The 17961-nt window shown below is 44.9% G+C and overlaps 1 protein-coding gene and 1 long non-coding RNA gene across 19 annotated transcripts in view; one reads left to right on the forward strand and one right to left on the reverse strand.

Annotated features, from left to right (window-relative positions):
- Positions 1 to 17961, reverse strand: part of LRRFIP1 (LRR binding FLII interacting protein 1) — a 103288-nt gene that overhangs the window by 28340 nt on the left and 56987 nt on the right. For 6 of the 18 annotated variants that reach the window (XR_005602271.1, XM_039554577.1, XM_039554578.1 and 3 more), the window contains exons 6-13: positions 17569 to 17619; positions 14196 to 14228; positions 13085 to 13132; positions 10101 to 10157; positions 7213 to 7293; positions 6006 to 6050; positions 5028 to 5093; positions 2029 to 2106 (exon numbers count right to left, since the gene is read on the reverse strand). The exons of 3 other annotated variants lie outside the window; for them this stretch is intronic. Coding sequence is in view for 14 of the 15 variants with exons in the window: in XM_039554577.1 (XP_039410511.1) it covers positions 2029 to 2106; positions 5028 to 5093; positions 6006 to 6050; positions 7213 to 7293; positions 10101 to 10157; positions 13085 to 13132; positions 14196 to 14228; positions 17569 to 17619 (459 nt within the window). In the remaining variant the exon portion in view is untranslated. The remainder of the gene's footprint in view (positions 1 to 2028; positions 2107 to 5027; positions 5094 to 6005; positions 6051 to 7212; positions 7294 to 10100; positions 10158 to 13084; positions 13133 to 14195; positions 14229 to 17568; positions 17620 to 17961) is intronic. 9 more of the 18 variants (XM_039554581.1, XM_039554567.1, XM_039554566.1 and 6 more) reach the window with 8 other exon arrangements.
- On the forward strand, positions 6625 to 12482 carry LOC120410256. Its single transcript, XR_005602272.1, has 3 exons — positions 6625 to 6956; positions 9944 to 10043; positions 11426 to 12482. It is a non-coding gene; the product is annotated as an uncharacterized LOC120410256 (long non-coding RNA).

Raw genomic sequence — 17961 nt, forward strand, 5'->3', positions numbered from 1 at the left:
AGATCTGTACTTTATGTGAGGATGGTTTAATATTAAACAACGTATTTGCATATCTGTAGTAACTGCAAGGACAGCAGATAATTACCAGTGGGGATAACATGAAAAACGTTAAAGAAAAATAAACAAACAGCAAACTTCATTCAGATACAGTAAAATCTTAAAATAACTACAGAGACAAATAGTCACACACTGTGTTTAAGTATTTCCCTGCCTGTGACTGTATCACCAACATGGTAACAAATGAGAACACGGGCTGGCAAAGCTGTGCACAGCAGGAAAACTACTGCAGGAAAACTGCTGCTGCTTTTTGCTCACTGTTCAGTGAACAGTGATAGAAGGGGGAAACAACACGCTGAGAAAAAAATTTCAGAGCTGCGGTGACAAGCTGTTGTATGCTTTCATTTAGAAAGTTCCATGGAATCATTCTCCACTCTCAAGCACCTGACTGAAAATGCTACCAGAGCACTTTGAAGCCTGTCAGTAAAAGTGATCCCTCACTCTGAGCTACAGGAAAAGCAATATCTGTTTAATACAGGAAAAAAATATTATAATCACAAGGTGCTGCTGGATTGACCCCGTGTAGCGTTAAGAACTTTTAGGATCAGCTAGACTCACTGTGACATTAACTCTCTGCTCTTCTTCAAGGTGACAGAGATAAGGGAAGCTCTTCACACCGGGCAATAAACCACTAATTGAAACAAAAAAAGGTAATTTAAGGAGTGCCTGTTGTCTCCCTGCAGAGCAGATTCAGCGTGGTGCTGACACATCAAACCATCTCCAGCCACTTGCATACCAAGAGGCCAAAGTGCAAGCAGAGAATTTAAAATTAAAAAACCTCCCTTGCACCTCTCAGCATCCGTGACTCCTGTAAGCAACTTGCAGCAATGACTCAGTTGGAATACAGAAAACACCTAATAGAAACCAACTGCAGTGTGTGGGTACCCAGTTCTTATTACCTTTCCAGAATTTTAATGGAATCCCTGTTTATTCTGATTAATTTTTGCTTTGGGGTAATTGAAATTCAGTTTGCAAAGCCATTTTAGAAGTATTACTAATATATTCTGCAAGAACTCATAGCTCAGGGACTCAGGTTCAGGGGCTAATTAAAATACTGATTTATTTTTAGCTCACCAGCTGCCATACATTATGTGATGAAAATCCCTCTATTATGAATGTACTCTTGGAACACCAAAACTTCAGAGCACACAGCTCTGTTCTGTCAGTTTTCAAATGGCAGCCTACAAAACTCACTCTCTGTGGCAAATTAATGTTATTATAGTTTAGTTTACTGTAAGCTGCATGTTTCCTCTACGAGACATCCTACTGCACTCAGCAGCTGTCCCCAGGCTTGGAAAAAAATCAGGGAAGATACTCAGAGCTGTAAACAGCTACAGAGAGGAAGAGCCACAGAGAGAAAGCATAACGTGCCATTAAAAAAATTAAAGACAGAAATGCCCTAAAAGCAAGGGATGGACAAGCCTTTAGCACCTGAGCCTTGTTCAGCCACAACTTCTGCTGGGTACTTCTTACCCTTCCAGCACTTCACCATGCTAAAGACTGCAGTGTCTGGCACTCCACAGTCCCACAAAGATGTTCCAATCCAGCCTTTGGAGAGCCCTGCAGCTTTGCACCAAAATACTGCTCACTGGAGAGAAACAGAACTGCTTGAATGCTGCAACTAAGAGTTTGGGTTTCCTGCTCCCCCAAAGGAGACACAGCACTTCCATCAACAACCCAGTCTTTTCCACAATAACCTTGCTGTGCTTTATTCTCAGTTTGAAGCAAATATGGCATTGTCATGAGAGTCCAAAGCATACTTTTTATTGTAAAAACATGTGCATCTGCACAGAAATCACTTCAGTTTTGCAATTTCTCCTCTGGCTTCTCTGTCTTAAGCACTGCCCAGGAGGTCCAACTAACGCCCTAAGGAACTGCCTCATGAGGGACAGTGACCTCTCTGTACACAAAAGACCTCGAAGAAGAGAGGAATGAAACAGCTGAGGGACAAAGAGAAATAGAGGAGCTCACCACTGGACTGGCCCGAGCAGAGCTGGCTCTGGAGGATGCCCGAGATCCCGAACCAAGGTAGCAGCTGTACTCGGAAGGCTGCCGCAGGAAAACCGGGAGCAGCAGGCAGAGAGAAGAGAAGAGAAAGGCATCAGAACTGGGAAGGGAAGCAGGAGAGGATGTAGAGCATCACATCTGAAATCAGTTAAGGAGATGGTTACATGCAGCTGGACAAAGGGACAGCAGCGAAAGTCAGAGAACAGACTGTTAATTTGAAAATTAAGGCAAGCAGTAATTCCATTGGCAGTTCAAGTACAGTTTTGATTCAATTCTTAGAATACTAATGATATATTTTAATCTCTTCAGGTACCAGTCACAAGTAAACAATTCAGTTTCTCTACAAAAGGCTTAATCCTACTACTTTGCAAGAGCTCTGAGGCTCTGTGGTGAATCCCTTCCCCATGTTCCCCAACGTTGCGCACATATAAAATTAATTCATGCTCCACAGGCCAAAGGAAGAAACATCCATCTATGTGGGGATTAAAGTAAAAACTGAGACCAGCTCAGAGACTAAGTATCTCTCCTGGTTTTCCAGCACCTGCAGTCCTCATCTCCTGCCAAAGAAAGTCTTTTAGCTTTTTTTTAAAAGGAAACATCTAAGCAGAGATGCAGGACAGGGCTGGTTGGTTGCTGACAAGGACAAAGAACGTGTCTACACTCTTTTATTTCCAGAGGTTTTAATGCAGTGAAAGTGGAGCAGGGAAGTGAAAGTTTAAAGTGTCAGGGAAACAGAACTAGAACTCACTTTGGAAATAATGAGTTTATTTTAGAGGTGATTAGGACTGCTTCTCAGATACAAACACAGAAATCTGAAAAATTATCATACTTTGGAGATGCTGTGGGGCTTTTTAAGGCTTTTTTTATTAAGTCAGCTGGCCACTACAGGAATCCCTGGACTCTTCAGCTTTACAGAAACAGCCAGGCATTTACCAGGCCACTGCAGGGCTGCTCCATCATCTTTAGTCACAGTAACAAAGCAGCACAGCATCAACTGAAAATAAAGCTTCCAGCACTAATAAATGGTGAGAGGGTAAGCTGGAAATAACCCCAGCTAGAGCAGAAGCACAGGGTCAGCCACTGACCACAAAACATTCCGTGCAAGGTGCACAGCCCTCAGCGAGCCCTCGGGCAGGGCAGTGTCCTTGGATGCACCCAGAGGGGGGCCCTGGCATCTCCAGAGGAACTGTGGCTGCCCCATCCCTGGAATGTTCAATGTTGGATGGGGCTTGGACCGAGCTGGGATAGTGGAAGGTGTCCCTGCCCAGGGCAGGCGGATGGAACAAGGTGGCCTTTAATGTTCCTTCCAGCCCAAACCATTCTGGGATTTTATGTCTTAACACTGGCTTTGTGCACCTGATCTTCATTTCAGAGGTGGGAATACGCACAATGTAAAACTCTGCTGCACATTGTTCACAGCTATTGCCAATCACACAGTAACTCCTAAAGACAAAAAAGACTGAAGTAAAAATACAGGGTTTGTTTGGTCACCACACTGTTTTTTGTTTAACAAAAGAAGGGTTTAGAATACATTTTTAACACTGACAAGTCCCATATTAATGTTTCCAGGCCCTATTTATTCCACAGCTGCTCCCTGTGCATTGCGGGGCTGACTATGGAAGTAAGTAGCTGTGACCAAGCAAGGCCACTTTCAGCCTCACCCCCTGCGTTCACCTGCTCATCCAAAACCACGTTTTGGGAACAGCCAGCCAAGTGACACTCCCTCTCCACGTTAATAAGGTGCAGAGGCATTAAAATAACCACAGCTGTTGAGACGAGGCCGCTCCCTCTGAGGCAAAGCCCTCCTGTTTCAACTCTCTCATTACTACAGGCAGCAGGAACTGGAAGGGCTGGGTTACACACAGGCCTCCAAATACCTGTGGCACAGGCTGAGATGGGGATGGAGGGAGGGGAAGGAGCCCCAGTGTTTTAGTCAGTGTTCCCTGCTCAAGCACTGACAGCCCGTGAAAGACCTGCAAACAGGTTTTTGGGCTGTAAATGATTTCTCACAGCTATGAATCAGTGGGATGGCAAGAGGATGGCACAGCCCTTGAAGGACCAACAAGGGCTTAGTAAGCATTCTTGAAAGTGTTTCCTCCTCCAAGCTAATAAAAATGTAATGTTTAAAGTAACATCAATGCTCTGCCTTGAGGCTTTTCACTCTCACGCCTGAGATGGTGTTTGTTTGTTCGCTGGGTTTTTTTGGGTGGGTGGGTTTTGCTATCATCAGTGAAGGGGATGACAGGCAGAAAAAGTACCAGGCCCACAGAGGAGGACTTAAAAATCAAAAGAGATTGGCTTTTTTTTTCCCAGGTGGACACAACAGCAGCAGATGGACTACCTGGCCCAAGCACTAACAGAGGAGAAGAGGTGAAGGCATTTTCTGCCTTTTAATCTGTAAATAGACTTCTGGAGTTTCTCTTTTTTGAAAGGAAATAATTTATATGGTCATTCCTCATACTATTGCTCCCCATCCATGACAGAGCCCTCCACTCTCAGGAACACGTATTTTGGAGGCACTGTCACATATATGAATGTAAAATACATTTGAATATAAATCCAAGAAACAAAACCAAGCAAGCCATATCTTCACACAAATCATTTAATTCACAATGCTTATGTGGAATTGATTTTTAAATTTTTGGCTGATTATTTTTTAAACTTGTATTTTTCTCAGTTTTGAAAAGAAGAATAAAGTCTCAGGGAGGGAAAGGACTTCATGTATGGCCTTTCCAAGGTGTTTTATCTGCAAACCAAGCGCGAGGCAGAACTGGATTCCCTGTCCCACAGAGGGGTGAGTTCCCATTGATCACCACTCATTATTTCATGGAAACCCACGGGAATGGTGCTCCCACTTCTGCTGCCTACAGCAGCAGGCCCTGGATGTCACACAGCCCGTGTAAAACGTTCCTCAGCCCAGCAAAGGACAGACACAGAGCAGGGAAATGCAGAAAACCTCTTACAGCGCGGGAACTGGGGGCACTATAGCGCCGGCTCCCGCTGTAAACGCTCTCCTCGTACACAGACGCCTACAATTAAAACACAGAGTCAGCACAGGAGTGGCAGCTCAGGCTGCAGAGTCACAAATTCACCAAGGACACGTGGCCGTGAGCAGGACGGGCAGGACAGGGACATCTCCGGTGTGCAACCACAAGCAGCATGCGAGGGAAGATCCAAGGCGACCTGGGGAACGCCACGGGACACGTGCAAGGTCCGACACACCCCGCAGGCCATCGCACCCCATGCGTTCCTAACCCTTCTCCCAGGGTTTCAACTCAACAGTCACCTTAACACTTCCACTGCCTATCCACACAATGGCTACATCAATTCTTAAACTGTTCCCATCTGTTTCACCTTCATTGCTGGTGCTGGCAGTGAGAGGAAAAGCTCCCACCTAATGAGCTTCGCTTACCAGCCAGTTTGGTAAATTAATAAAAGAGGAGGAAAATGCGTATTTTAAGACTGACTCCAGTCTAGCACAGAGATCTATGATTCAGGAAACACAAGGGGAGTAGGAAGTTCTACCTTTAAGCTTTGAGAAAAAATTCTGAGAAGTTCATTTTAAACAAGAAGGCAGGAATTTGTCTAAAAAAATTTGTGAACAGATTTTTGTTAGTTGTTAAGCAATCAGAAAGAATTGATGTTGCCTCTCTGTCCTGCTCCTGCTAATACACCAAGGAAGACACCTCTCTCCACACGGACACAACACCCGTGGCAGCATCGCAACCCCACAAGCACAGTCCCAACAGGAATCGAAGGAAGGATCAGCAAATCCAGGTCTGCACAAACAGCATCACACACGTGGCATTCAGATGGATGGGACACCAGGGTGTGAGACAAATGCACCCGACAGGAATTACAGACAGAGGCAGGGGACAACATGTGCATGGCTGGGGGGGAGTGGCTCTGGTGTTGGTGTTCGGAGCATCAGCACAACAAACCCTGTAACTCCTGGCTGGCAGGGCATCGCTGTACAGCAGGGAGGGCTGAGGGAGACAAGCACAACACTTTTTTTTTCTTGGCAGAGAAAATGAAACAAAAAAAAGGCACCTACAGCAGAATTAACCCTTTTGGTGAGAGATTAGGATCACTACACTACAACAGAAGGAAACTCCGTACAGAGAATATTAGTCATCTGCACTATAAAAGCATTAGATCTCAGCTCCCAAAGAATAAGAATACGAAGCAGACACGTGCATTTCCTACAGGAAGGGAGGACACGACAGTGTGCAAAAGAAAACCAGCATAATTTAATTTTAGGTTGTTAAGCTGTTACTGTCTCCCACATGTTTGTGTACAGGAGCGAGAAAGGGGGTTTCTCCTCACTCCAACCAAAGCCAGAAAAAGAGCTACAGAGAAGTGCTTCAAGATACACACTCTAAGTGTTTCACACAGCTGTAAGATCATCTCCTGTGTATTTTATTATTCACAAACGCAGAGAAAATCCAAATAATTCAGGAAAAAATCACAAGTGCTTCACTCAGAGCAGCTTGAAACAAGTGTTAGTAACCATCCTCCCCCGAGATGCAGCAGTTAAACAAACTCAGAGCACTCGCCGTGTCTGGCAGAGCTGGGTGCAAGAGAGACTCCAGCAGTGATCCCCAGCCCAGGGCTTGCAGCCAGGTCCCACTGCCAGTGCCCACTCACACCCCTGTGCCGTGTCCCCAGGCAGGACCTGGAGCACTGCTGGAGCTCTGCTGGCACTGGGCTGGCCGAGCTTTGCCACACACAGGGGATAATCCAACCTCCCGGGGATTTTACAGCTTCACTGATGTTCTTCTGGCACTCTGGGAATGGCTTCCCTGTAATTTCATGTTGTACAGACTGGATTGTCTCAAGCTCACCAGATTGACATGCTACGCAGAGGAGCTGCCTCAAATAGAGAATTTCAGGTAATTAAGATTTCCCTTCTTTTTCCAGACCTATTGAGGCCAATGGCAGACAAGGAAAGGGAGGAGCAGCAAAGGAAAACTGATTGTGCTCATTTGAAAACAGTTTTCCATTACTCATTCCAATCTTAAAAGGTCTGATTTGTTTGGGGTTTAAGTTTCACTAAAAAGAGCTACAGAGACCAAATTGATTCCTAAGTACAGGAGGTTGTATTATCCAAACAAAGTCCAGGCCGGGTGAAGCCAGAGGGCAACAGACCCAATTTCCATTTTGGGAAGGAAGTTGAGATGTGGAAGCATAGCTGCTGCTGGGGAGACCCAGGTCAGAGTAGTACGAAGCCTGCATCAACAAACAAAACAAAAAATAACTCCTGGAGAACTCAGCTTCATTCTTTATTCCTTTAAATGGGAAGCAAATGTAAATTAGGTGATTACAAACAGCAAGCAGTCTAAGTGGTCACAGACGCAAAAGGAAGAGAGGACTGCATTAAAGCTGTGAGGATGTGTGAAAATTGTGGGACCTTTCAGGCACTGGAAAAATGCACTGGCCAGAGAGCTGGTCAGCTTCCTCCTGAGATCCTGAGGAGTTTATGCCCTGTTAGCTAGACCCCCAGGAGAAGATGAGACCCTGGGAGATAGAGAGCAAAGCCAGGGACCAAAACTGCTGGCTGTGCCCAGCAGGAAATGCGAGCAAGCCACTGTCAGATATGGCAAGGCTGAGTGGGGAGATAACTCCTCGTTGAGAAGCGAGACTGTGCACATTAAACACCTTCTTTAAATTAAACACCTTCTTTCCATGCTTTCTACCTTGCATCCAGTCATCCTTGCACTTTTGGTCCACTTAGGGGATCTTAATGAGGAATGGTTGCTGTGAAAGATCTCACACCTTCACCTCCTTAGCTACTTTCCAGAGCTCTGCATTTACAGCTATACCCTGACACCTTTCCTCTCCAGACATTTCTCATGGGGGTCTAGACAGCCAAGGTTCTCTCTGCTTTCAGCAGTCAGCTCCTTACTAGCCCTAACTCATCCTTGCTTCACCACTGTGGTCCATGGAGGTGTTAATTTCTTCACAAAGGAGGGAGACCTGTGGCAAATCAAAGAAACTTGTTTGCTTTCCTCTCTCACTGCAAGCAAACAGATGTTTGGATATGATACAATACCCACAGGTACAGGCTGAGGGTAAATCATTGTCTGACCTCAAAAAAAAAACCCTAACCCAAGAAACAACCAACCCAACAAACTAAAACCCCCCCAAACAATGCCTGTAAAATAAGACTTTTACTGAAAGGAAGCCTGAACTGAACTTTAAGAAATTATTTTCATTCCTACTTAGGGAGTTTGCAATCTGCACATGGACTATCTGAGCACATGGCATTAATCACATCTAAGGGATCAACCCATGACACTGCAAGTGCAGTGTCCACATGGAGATCAGTCCATGCTGTGACTTAAAGCTGGACACCTACTTTGGAAACAGCCATTGCCAGCAGGTCCATCGCTTCCCTGCTGGCCTGAAGAATTTTCCTCTTTTTCATTTTTCCTTCTCCTTTATGATTCAGCTTGGCCTTTTTGGAGAGAATATTCCTAAAAAGTGAATGCCAGCCAGGCTGGCATCAATTTGGTTTGAAGTTTCAGCTCTTCTGAGTCACCCCCAAACTTTCCTCCCCCTCCTAATGAATGATTACTCCAAACAGCAATGGAACTACAAGGAACTAACGATGTTGCTGTAATAAAGCTCTCCTCAGACTAAACCCTCACGCTGAAAACCCTAATTCCAGGATGATTTTAAATTATTTAAATGGAAACCAGACAACTTCTTCTCCCTGGGTGACTTTCTTGCAGATGTTTTGCTCTCCCTGCGGTCCTTGGAGCACTGGAGTATGTCAGCAAAGAGTAAGAACATCATTTGTCACCAGTGCTACAGAATAAAACTCCTTGAACTCGTCAGATGGGCCAGCAAGAGTGCCAGCAACAGGACAGGCTGTTTTCTTAGCAGTTCAAGCAACAGTATTTCATTGTCTTTTATCCACATAATGCCAGCTAAATTATCTGGCAGCGACAATTTAAAATGGACATGAAATAGCAGGTCCTGTTTCACTGTTTATCCAGGCGCCTGCTTAACTCCGTGCCTACAAAGTAACCCCCTGAACTCTCTCTCATGTTCAGCGTGTATTGCTTAAACACTTGGCTAAATGGAGGCTTAAAAGGAGTTTATTTTTCGCCTAAACACTGAGCTTTAGGCTTCATACCGCTAAGTTTCTTTAGAAGCCTTGATAGCACAAAGATCAACAGGCTCTGAGCTTTTGTCTGGCTTTGTTAAAATAAAGAGGGAAAAAAAAAAAAAAACTGAACAGTTCCCCCTCTGACCCCAGGCTGTGCTTGGACAGCCCCTTTAAATCATTTGCACAAACCCCAATATTTAACAAAGCCAGGAGCTGCTGTAAGTGACACACAACACTTGTTGAGCTGGAACAGGAGGGAACATTGTGACCTACATCCTCACAATGCAGTTAATAATTAAGCTTTTTTGGACTAGAAATAAAAGTTCATCAATGTTAAGTAGCTAAGTGGGAGCACTTGCACTGGGCTCTTCACCTCTGTAGGCGTTTCCAGAAACCCTAGGATATGGTTTATAGAGGAAAAAACCCAAACCAAAGGCATTTAGTTAAGCAAACTTCAAATAAACAACGCGCATTTGGGGAAAATTCAAAATCCAAAGTCCATTTTAACTATGCAAATCTCAAGGCATGGACTAAATTAGGAGAGTCAGTGCTAGAGCACGGCGTGAACACCTTGCAGAGGTTGAAAAGCACTCATTCTGTTTCCAGCACGTGGAAATCTTCCCTGCCAGTGCTGAACAATGTAATTTTTACCCAATTTTCTTTTACAAGTTAAAGCAGTTCTGACTTTCAAGATCTTTCTGTACCAATTTCAGAGACTCCCCTTCCCACTCATGGCCTGATTTTTGATTTTTTTATTTCTCCCAGACAGCTTTTTGCTGCACCTCCAGTGTCTGACAAACTTCAAACCCACAACATGCAAGACAGGAAAAACCTGCTTCACTGCCGCAAAGAATTTGCTAATTAGGTAAATCCCATTAAATAGAGTAATAGAATTTTATAGCAGCAGAAATCATCTACTAACCCTGCTAGATTTTCTACTCTGGGATGATCCATACACGTCTTCCTCATAACCATTGGTCTGTTATGGAAGGAAAGGAAAAAAAAGGAAAGACAAAAAAGGAGAGAAAAAAATTGACGTAGACCCCAAAGGGAGTTTTTAAGCAAATGTCATCACTTATGAAAAGCAAAGGCAGAGAGAGAACTTTTCAAAGATACACCAGGAACAGGAGCAGTGCGGGATTAGGTCATGATTTCAAACACGAGGACACGAACATTTGTGTCAATACCTCTGTAACAGCCAAAAATGTCAAGGATACTCCTGCTTGCCCTTTTTGATCCCCTTTTTGCCTCCCCTATTATTACTGGTCTATATTCAAACACTCTGTGAAGGGAATAGGGGACAAAAAGGGGACAAAAAGGAGATTAGAGACTTGTATCACCATACCTATTTATACCTCGGGCAGCTAAGCAACTAAAAAGCAGCAAATTGTAGTAGAAGAACTAATTCTATTTGAGAAATCCAGCTTAGTAAACATGCAGTGCTGTATAAATTCTCTTCTTTTTGATTTTGAGCATCAAAATTAAACCCAGACAGTGGCCATCTGCCACACCTCAGGATTCTGCAGCAGTCTGAGGGCTAGTAAGAGATTTGGGAGGGCTCAGATGTCCTCCCTGGTGTCTGGAAGATGTTTTCCCTCAAAGGAGGAAAAACAAACAGGCCCAGAATGACTGTTCCATAAACAGGGTGAGGTGCTTCAAATCCCTATGGCAGCAGTGCTGGGAATAAAACAAAACAATCACAGTGACTCAGTCCTTAGTCTGGGAAAGTGGTGGTGAAGAAAAGAGGACAGACCCAAAAGTCACCTCAATCGATAGCATTAAAAGCTCAGGTTTCCCCAGCAATTCACTGTTCTGGTATCACCTCACAACGAGCCCTGGTTTAACACTGAAAACAAGGAAGCACTCTGTGTATTTGGGGCGGGGTTTAGTGGAAATTTAATTAGAATTTCTATTCAAATTAAGTTTTGAAGTCCATGTTTTAATGCGTCCCCGAAATGAAAATCCACTAGAACAAATCTGAATCAATTTCCAAGAGAAATATTTATCATCTACTATACAGCAGCTTCCATGAAAAAATTAAATTAACTTAGAAGTCAGTTCAGAGCCAAGCTGGGAAAGCTACTTCTCGGAAAAGCTTAGATTCTCTATTGAAATGCAGTATTATCACCCCAAACAGAAGGCAAACATCCAAGTTTCTTTTCTTTCAAGAACTGATTTCAAATACTGCTGTAGCCTTCTCACACAGCTTGGCTTCTTCCCAGTTTTCACCAGGTTTTTTTTTTCCAGGCTCCTTGAATTTCTCGAACACTCCCCTGAAGAATGGTTAAAATGGATCTCCAGCAGCTGAGGGCAACGCTGCAGCTCAGCCTCAGCACCCTGTGCAGACCAATTACCTCCACCACCCCTTTTATTGCTACACTGAGGAACTGTCTGCCGTTTTCAGCTGTGTAATATTGACTAAATGTAACCTCAGATCACTATCTGAACCATCCTATTACTTTGTAATAGTACCTTCATTTTTCCCAGATGTGGTATTCCTCATTTGTTTTTACTGTTATTCAGTTTTGACAAGTTGTCTCCTGTTTATCATCAGTATTTTCAGTCTAACCTTGCATGAAACTGCCTTCACTCCCTGCACTTAGACAGCCAGGCAAGATAGATTCCTGTGGAACTGCTTTTTCCCTACTTAAAAAACCCAGATGATGCTGTCTTAGATGGGAATAGATCCTTCCCAGCTGTCTCGTTTTCTAACAAAGTTCTTTTCCAACTGTACATTCCTTTTCCAAGAATGAGATCTGGCCCAAGGTTTCACCTGATGTCACGCACAGACATGCCAAGGGCCCTACAGTCAACTTACAGTAACATCCTTTATGCCCTGAAATAATCACCCTGCTTGGAACTCCAGTTGAATTGGCATGATGAACTTTCTAGGAGCCCAGGTTAACTGGTCATCACTTCACAGTTCAGGCCCTTCTACAGGAATCTGCCTCATTTGCCCTGTGGCTTTCAGATTTCAGCCTGAAGCCCCAGAGCTGAGGCCATTTCCCCTGCCTCTCTGACCCATCCTCTCCAGAAACCTCTCCAGTGCATATTTTTGAGGGCAAATGCTCCAGGCAGCTCTTGGAGAGCAGGGTCAGTTTTATCAGACCTCGCTGACCTTTGTTCTAGGCTACGTTTACATGCAAAGCATCTGACCCTACCCCTCATGACAACTGGAACAAATAAAACTGCGTACTAGAGAGGCTAAAATGACTCCATTTTACTTCTTGTCCCTTCAGTGACCCTATTCCTCTCTGTATTTTCTTCTTGCTTTTGACAGACAAAGAAAACCATTTCACTGCCATTGTGTCCACTTCTCCTTGTAATGTTTTTTACCTCAGGCTGTGGCTCGTGCTGCTCCTTCAGGCTTTCTCAATCCAACATCCAACTTCCAGCCCTCAGCAAAATCCTCTGCTCATTTCCAGTGTGCCAAAGAACCCCAACCCAGCCTCCACCTGTGATGCAGAGCCTTCCCTCCACAGAAATACTCCTACTTTGCCCTCTCTCATATCCCCTTTGCCTCCCTGGAATAGCTCTCCATAAGATTCACCTATGGCAGGGGGTGGAACAAGATGGGCTTTAAAGGCCCTTCCAACCCAAACCATTTGGGATTCTATGATATTCCCTCAATGTTGCCTATTTCTGTGTCATGTTACAGCTCAAGTCATGTAGCTCCAGTAAAGTTTTGAGTTTTTCCACGCGCTCTTTAAGTACAACACTAAGGTAAGAGTTTGGATTCTTCCACGTTTTGGGGATGAACTCATGCTCATTATTCTCTAGCGAGTGCTGATAGTTACAGCGTATCCTTGACATTGGGCTGGCAGCTCTCACACTTGCACACACTCCTTGTCCTACCACAGCAGGTTTGTAGGCAAAACCCTCTCTGAGACAGATAAAAATACATACTGCTTTGGAGTAGTTCTTCTTTTTGGTCCTCTCACTCTCTAATCCAGCCTGCAGTGGGATTAAGAATGCAGGGTGAGAAGATCAATGAGTCTATGCACACCCATCCAGAGCCAGGCATGCACATCCCCATGCAGGAACACGAGCCCAGCTCTGCACAGCACGGCTCAGTGAGCGCCCGGCAGCGAATCCACGCTCAGAGTCAAATGCCCAGTTATTAGGGAATATTGTTAAAATGATGACAGCGCTGTTAAATTTAGCAGCCGCAGTTCCAGTCAGTCACGCTCGCTGGGATCAGTCAATTAGCAGAGCTACCAGCTGTCCTGGCTGACTGTATGGATACAGCCATGCAGAATGCAGAGGGGTTTGAACTGTTCCGGGATGTAGGTCACGCACAAATAGATGCGCTGCACTCCTAATTGGAAACAGCGCCGGGAACGAGAGGGGAGAGGGGAAAAGCGGGAGGATCTACAGAACTGCACTGCCCAGTTTGCTTCCTGCAGACACCAGGACACCTCTAGTTCAAGACAAGGCAGCAGAAATATTTTAAACTGAGCTTTAATCCTCATTGCCCCTTTCTGTTCTGTCAGGAGTCAGCTTTATCTCAGTGTTCACGAGAGCAAATACTCGCTGTCGTAGCCTTATTATTAATCTGATTTTGTCCTCTAAACTGAAGGTAACACAAGCTGCAGCTGTGGTAGGCAGTGTGTTTGTCCTGTCACCTTTGCTACATCTATTTACAGTGAGTTTATCAGAGTTTTATTCCTTTCCAGATCTGTGCTGAAATAAAACCAGACACATCTGGTCCAAAGATGGACAGGCTTTAACAGAGACAGTATTTTAGGGGAAATCCAAGCCATTCTGCTCTGTCCTGTGATAACTACTGAGCTAACCCAAGCTCAGATCTCTCTAATCATTTGTCACTTCTCATCTGAACTGTGTTAGAGCAGGAGGAGAGGGAAATGGCACCCTGACATCACAGACCACAAACTGCCTCAGGATCCTTCCAGATCACCTTTATCTCAGAGCAGTTATTACAACCTGTGTTAGCTTCTTCCTCATGATTAGTTTTTGAACACACACACACACACTGCAACTTGCAGACTATTCTCACCACTGGGTAGGTGCTGGCATAATCCAAATGAGACTGTAAAGGCATGAGAGGAGAGGAAAAATCAGAATACAAAGGAAAACACAACTTATGTCAGTCAAAGGAACTCCCCAAAACAAACCAAACAGCAAACAAACACAAAAATAAGCAGGGAGATGTAAATCCCAACTAAAGAACTTTGATAATGCAGGACTTCTTGCACAAAGGCACAAGTTTGGAAGTTGGGGGGATACAAAACAAGGATGCACAAATTAATCACGAGTGACTGATAACACAACAATATTTCATGCTGATGGTGTTGGATTAGAGACAGTGAGCTGGGATGTGGGAGAACCAGGAGAAATGAAATAGAAAAGGGACTGAAGAGAGGCTCGAGAGCCTCAACAAACACAGGCTGATGTTACTGAGCTTCCCTAGGAAGATCTGCATGAGAAAGAATTGAGCTTGCAGAACTCCTGAAACAGGAGCAGCAGGAGCTGTTGATGGGTTCAAGATCATCAGAAAAGCTGCTGAAAAAGCCAGCACTCCAAGGACTCCTGGACCCTGTTTACAGCACAGTCACAGCTGGGGAGCTTCAATCAATTCGCTGGCCTGATCTAATGAACATCTCTGAAGGTTCTGCAGTGTGGAGTGCTGCCTGCTCTGCCAGAAGGATCCAGAAGCTCCCCAAAAACTACCTCGGCACATCTCTGGTGCCTGCACAGTGCAGGCATCCACTTCAAAAATATTCCAGGAGAAAAGTCCAGAGTGAAACCCACACAGATTAGTGGGGTGGTGAAGTCCTAGGGAGAAGTGAACGTCCGGTATTGGCTCATTTCCGTGAAAACTTCCTGTACAGAGCAGAAGCAGAGCTTCAAAAAGGAACCCCTGGCACCATCAGCCCCTCACAGTGCAAGGAGCCCAAGTGCCAGAGATGGAAGATGAATTTTCCAAAAAATGGAATCCTGCAACGATGGAAGGAGAGCCTTCAAATATCTGAAAAAACAGCATCATTCAGAATTCTCCAAGTCATTTTGGAAATCCTTCGTGGACCCAAGGCAACTGGTTTTGGTGCCGTCGTCAGGCTAAAGTAGCTCCAAAGCCAAACTGGACACTAGAACTCAGGTAATTTTTTAAGGTTGGTCAAAGTTTATGGGGTTTTTAGCTTTGTTATTTTGAAGACAAATGCAGCAAGAGCCAAACCTTCACAGATGAGCCAGAGATGTGGTCAAATTACTAAAGGCATCTCCTGTAAATCCACACTGCGAAAGTGATCCGAGAGACTGCTTACAAGGGCCTGGAGTGACAGGAAAGGGAGGAATGGCTTCAAACTGACAAAGAATAGGTTTAAATTGGGTATAATGAAGAAATTCTTCCCTGTGGGGGTGGTGAGGCCCTGGCACAGGTTGCCCTGGGAAGCTGTGGCTGCTCCCTGGAAGTGTCCAAGGCCAGGCTGGACAGGGCTTGGAGCAGCCTGGGATAGTGGAAGGTGTCCCTGCCCATGGCAGGGGGGTGGAACAAGATGAGTTTTAAGGTCCCTTCCAACCCAAACCATCCAGTGATTCTATCAATTAACTGTGAATAAAAAACAACTGTGAATTTCAGTTCAGACTGGCAAATATTTACGTGCTCCTACAATCCCAGTGACACAAGAATGAGGGAAGGAAACTCCGTCAAAACTTCTCCCGTGCCTGCCAAAATGTCAGTGCACGCACCAAACGCTGCTTTATGGGGACAGGGCCTGTGCAACATCACTGAGAAACACCAGCGTGGAACGTTTCAGCCAGATCCTTCTGTCAGAGAAGGACATTCCTTGCAGAAGTACGAGGAATTTGGGGCCATCCCGTGGAGCAGCTGGAGGCTGCTGTTCCCCAGGCCAGCGCTGGTTATCTCAGCCTGAAGGCACGTGGGCAGCCCTGAGAGTGCTCAGGCAAAAAGGGTGAGAAAAGCTTCTCCAAGGAATGGTGTGGAGGCAGAATGTAAGGCTTCTGCTCTTTAATGTATATAAACCACAGGATTGTGTTGTAAAAGCATCTCAGAAAGAATCAGTGGTGGATTTCCATGAAGAGAAGGTGTTTCAGATGAAGATGTGCTATAAGCACAGAGCCAGTGTGTTTGCATCATTACAGCCAGGCATAAACAACCCATTTGTGTTGTCACCACCTTCTAAACAGATAAAATTGATATTTCAATTGAACTAGAGACTTTTTTCCCTCCAAAAATCACTTTCATAAACATGTCAACATTTAACCCTAGGTAAAATAAACACTGGTTTTCACGTTCAGCTGTGCAGAGAGGCTTTTCTTCACTGAATCTTTGGAGCTTTGAGGCATCTCCTAGCTCTGAAAAGCACTCAAGTTTGTCATCTTGAGGAAAAAAGGTTTGAACAGCATTTCATAAGTAGCAATAAGGATTCCACTAGAAAGGGAGCAAGGCAGCACTTCATATTTTTAAGCACATTTTGTGCAATTCTACAGTGGGATCTCTGAGCAGGCTCTGCTGCAGCAATTTTAAATTTTTTTTTCTTTTAATGAGTCTTCTAGACTCTATGTTACAACAGATTTAAGGTTTATGTAAGTGTGTGTTATCTGGGAAAATACTGTCTGGATATTTTGAGAAAAAAACTGTTTGAATTTTTCTACAGATGAGTACTCAGTGCTTTACTAATCCCACCCTCCACAAAACTCAGGTCTGCAGATGAATTTCAAGTATTTCTAAAGCATTTTTAAAGCAAGTAACCAGTGATAGGATCTAAGGGAACGGCTGGAGCTGTGTTAGGGGGATTTGGGGTTAGATATCAGGGAAAGGTTCTTCCCCCAGAGGGTGCTGGGGAACTGAACAGGCTCCCCAGGGAATGGGCACAACCCCAAGGAGCCAGAGCTCCAGGAGCATTTGGACAACGCTCTTAGGGATGCACAGGGTGGGATTGTTGTGGTGTCTGTGCAGGGCCAGGGGCTGGACTGGATGATCCTTGTGGGTCCCTTCCAGCTCAGGCTACTCTGTTATTTTATGAGCATTCACCTGCAATTCCAAAGCGCCTAAGAATTATTTCCACCGACCAATCGCTTCTGGTTTCCTGAGGCAATAAACACTGACCCCACCAGCACTTCCCCTTCCCAAATTTCCAGTATCAGGAGTGAAACAGGGGAGCTTACAAGGTGCCTGCAGATACCAATGTCCTGGCTAAGTCCTTCCTGCAAGAGTGAAGAGCAGTGACCACAAAGGGTCCTGCACAGGGCACACACTGGAGGGAATCGGTGATCCACACGTACGTCGAAAAACCCAACACGGAACAGGTGAAGACCTTGGCAGGACGACGCCCTCCGAGTGTGGGGGCACAGGGGGACAGTGACACCCGTACACAGACATGCACACAGAGATTGCACAGTTTACCAACCCTCAGGCTTCCACGGCTACCCACTGACATGCGCTCATCTTCATCCGAAGCCTAGCGAGAGAAAGCGTAGAGACAAAAAAACAGTGAAAAGAGCACGAGTAACAGGCACTGAGGCAAACGCTGATGGCTTTGATGGGACAGGAGGAAGGGAAAGATGCACAAACTCAATGTCTTTAAAAAAGAGTTGCATTGAAACTATAAGCAGAAAGCAAATGAAATCATACCCTGCCCAAGAAACACTGTCAAGCATTTTACTATAGGGTGAAGGAGGAGCTTGTGCTCAGGTGTTTCCTGCTCTATGCTCTTGGCCTCTGGCTCAATAAATGAACATTAAACACTCCCAACAGGTTATTTCCCCACTTTCCACCCCCTTTACTCTTGCACATTTGCAAA

This window comes from Corvus cornix, chromosome 7 (genome assembly GCF_000738735.6).
Source record: "Corvus cornix cornix isolate S_Up_H32 chromosome 7, ASM73873v5, whole genome shotgun sequence".
In the NCBI taxonomy this organism is placed as follows: Eukaryota; Metazoa; Chordata; class Aves; order Passeriformes; family Corvidae; genus Corvus; species Corvus cornix.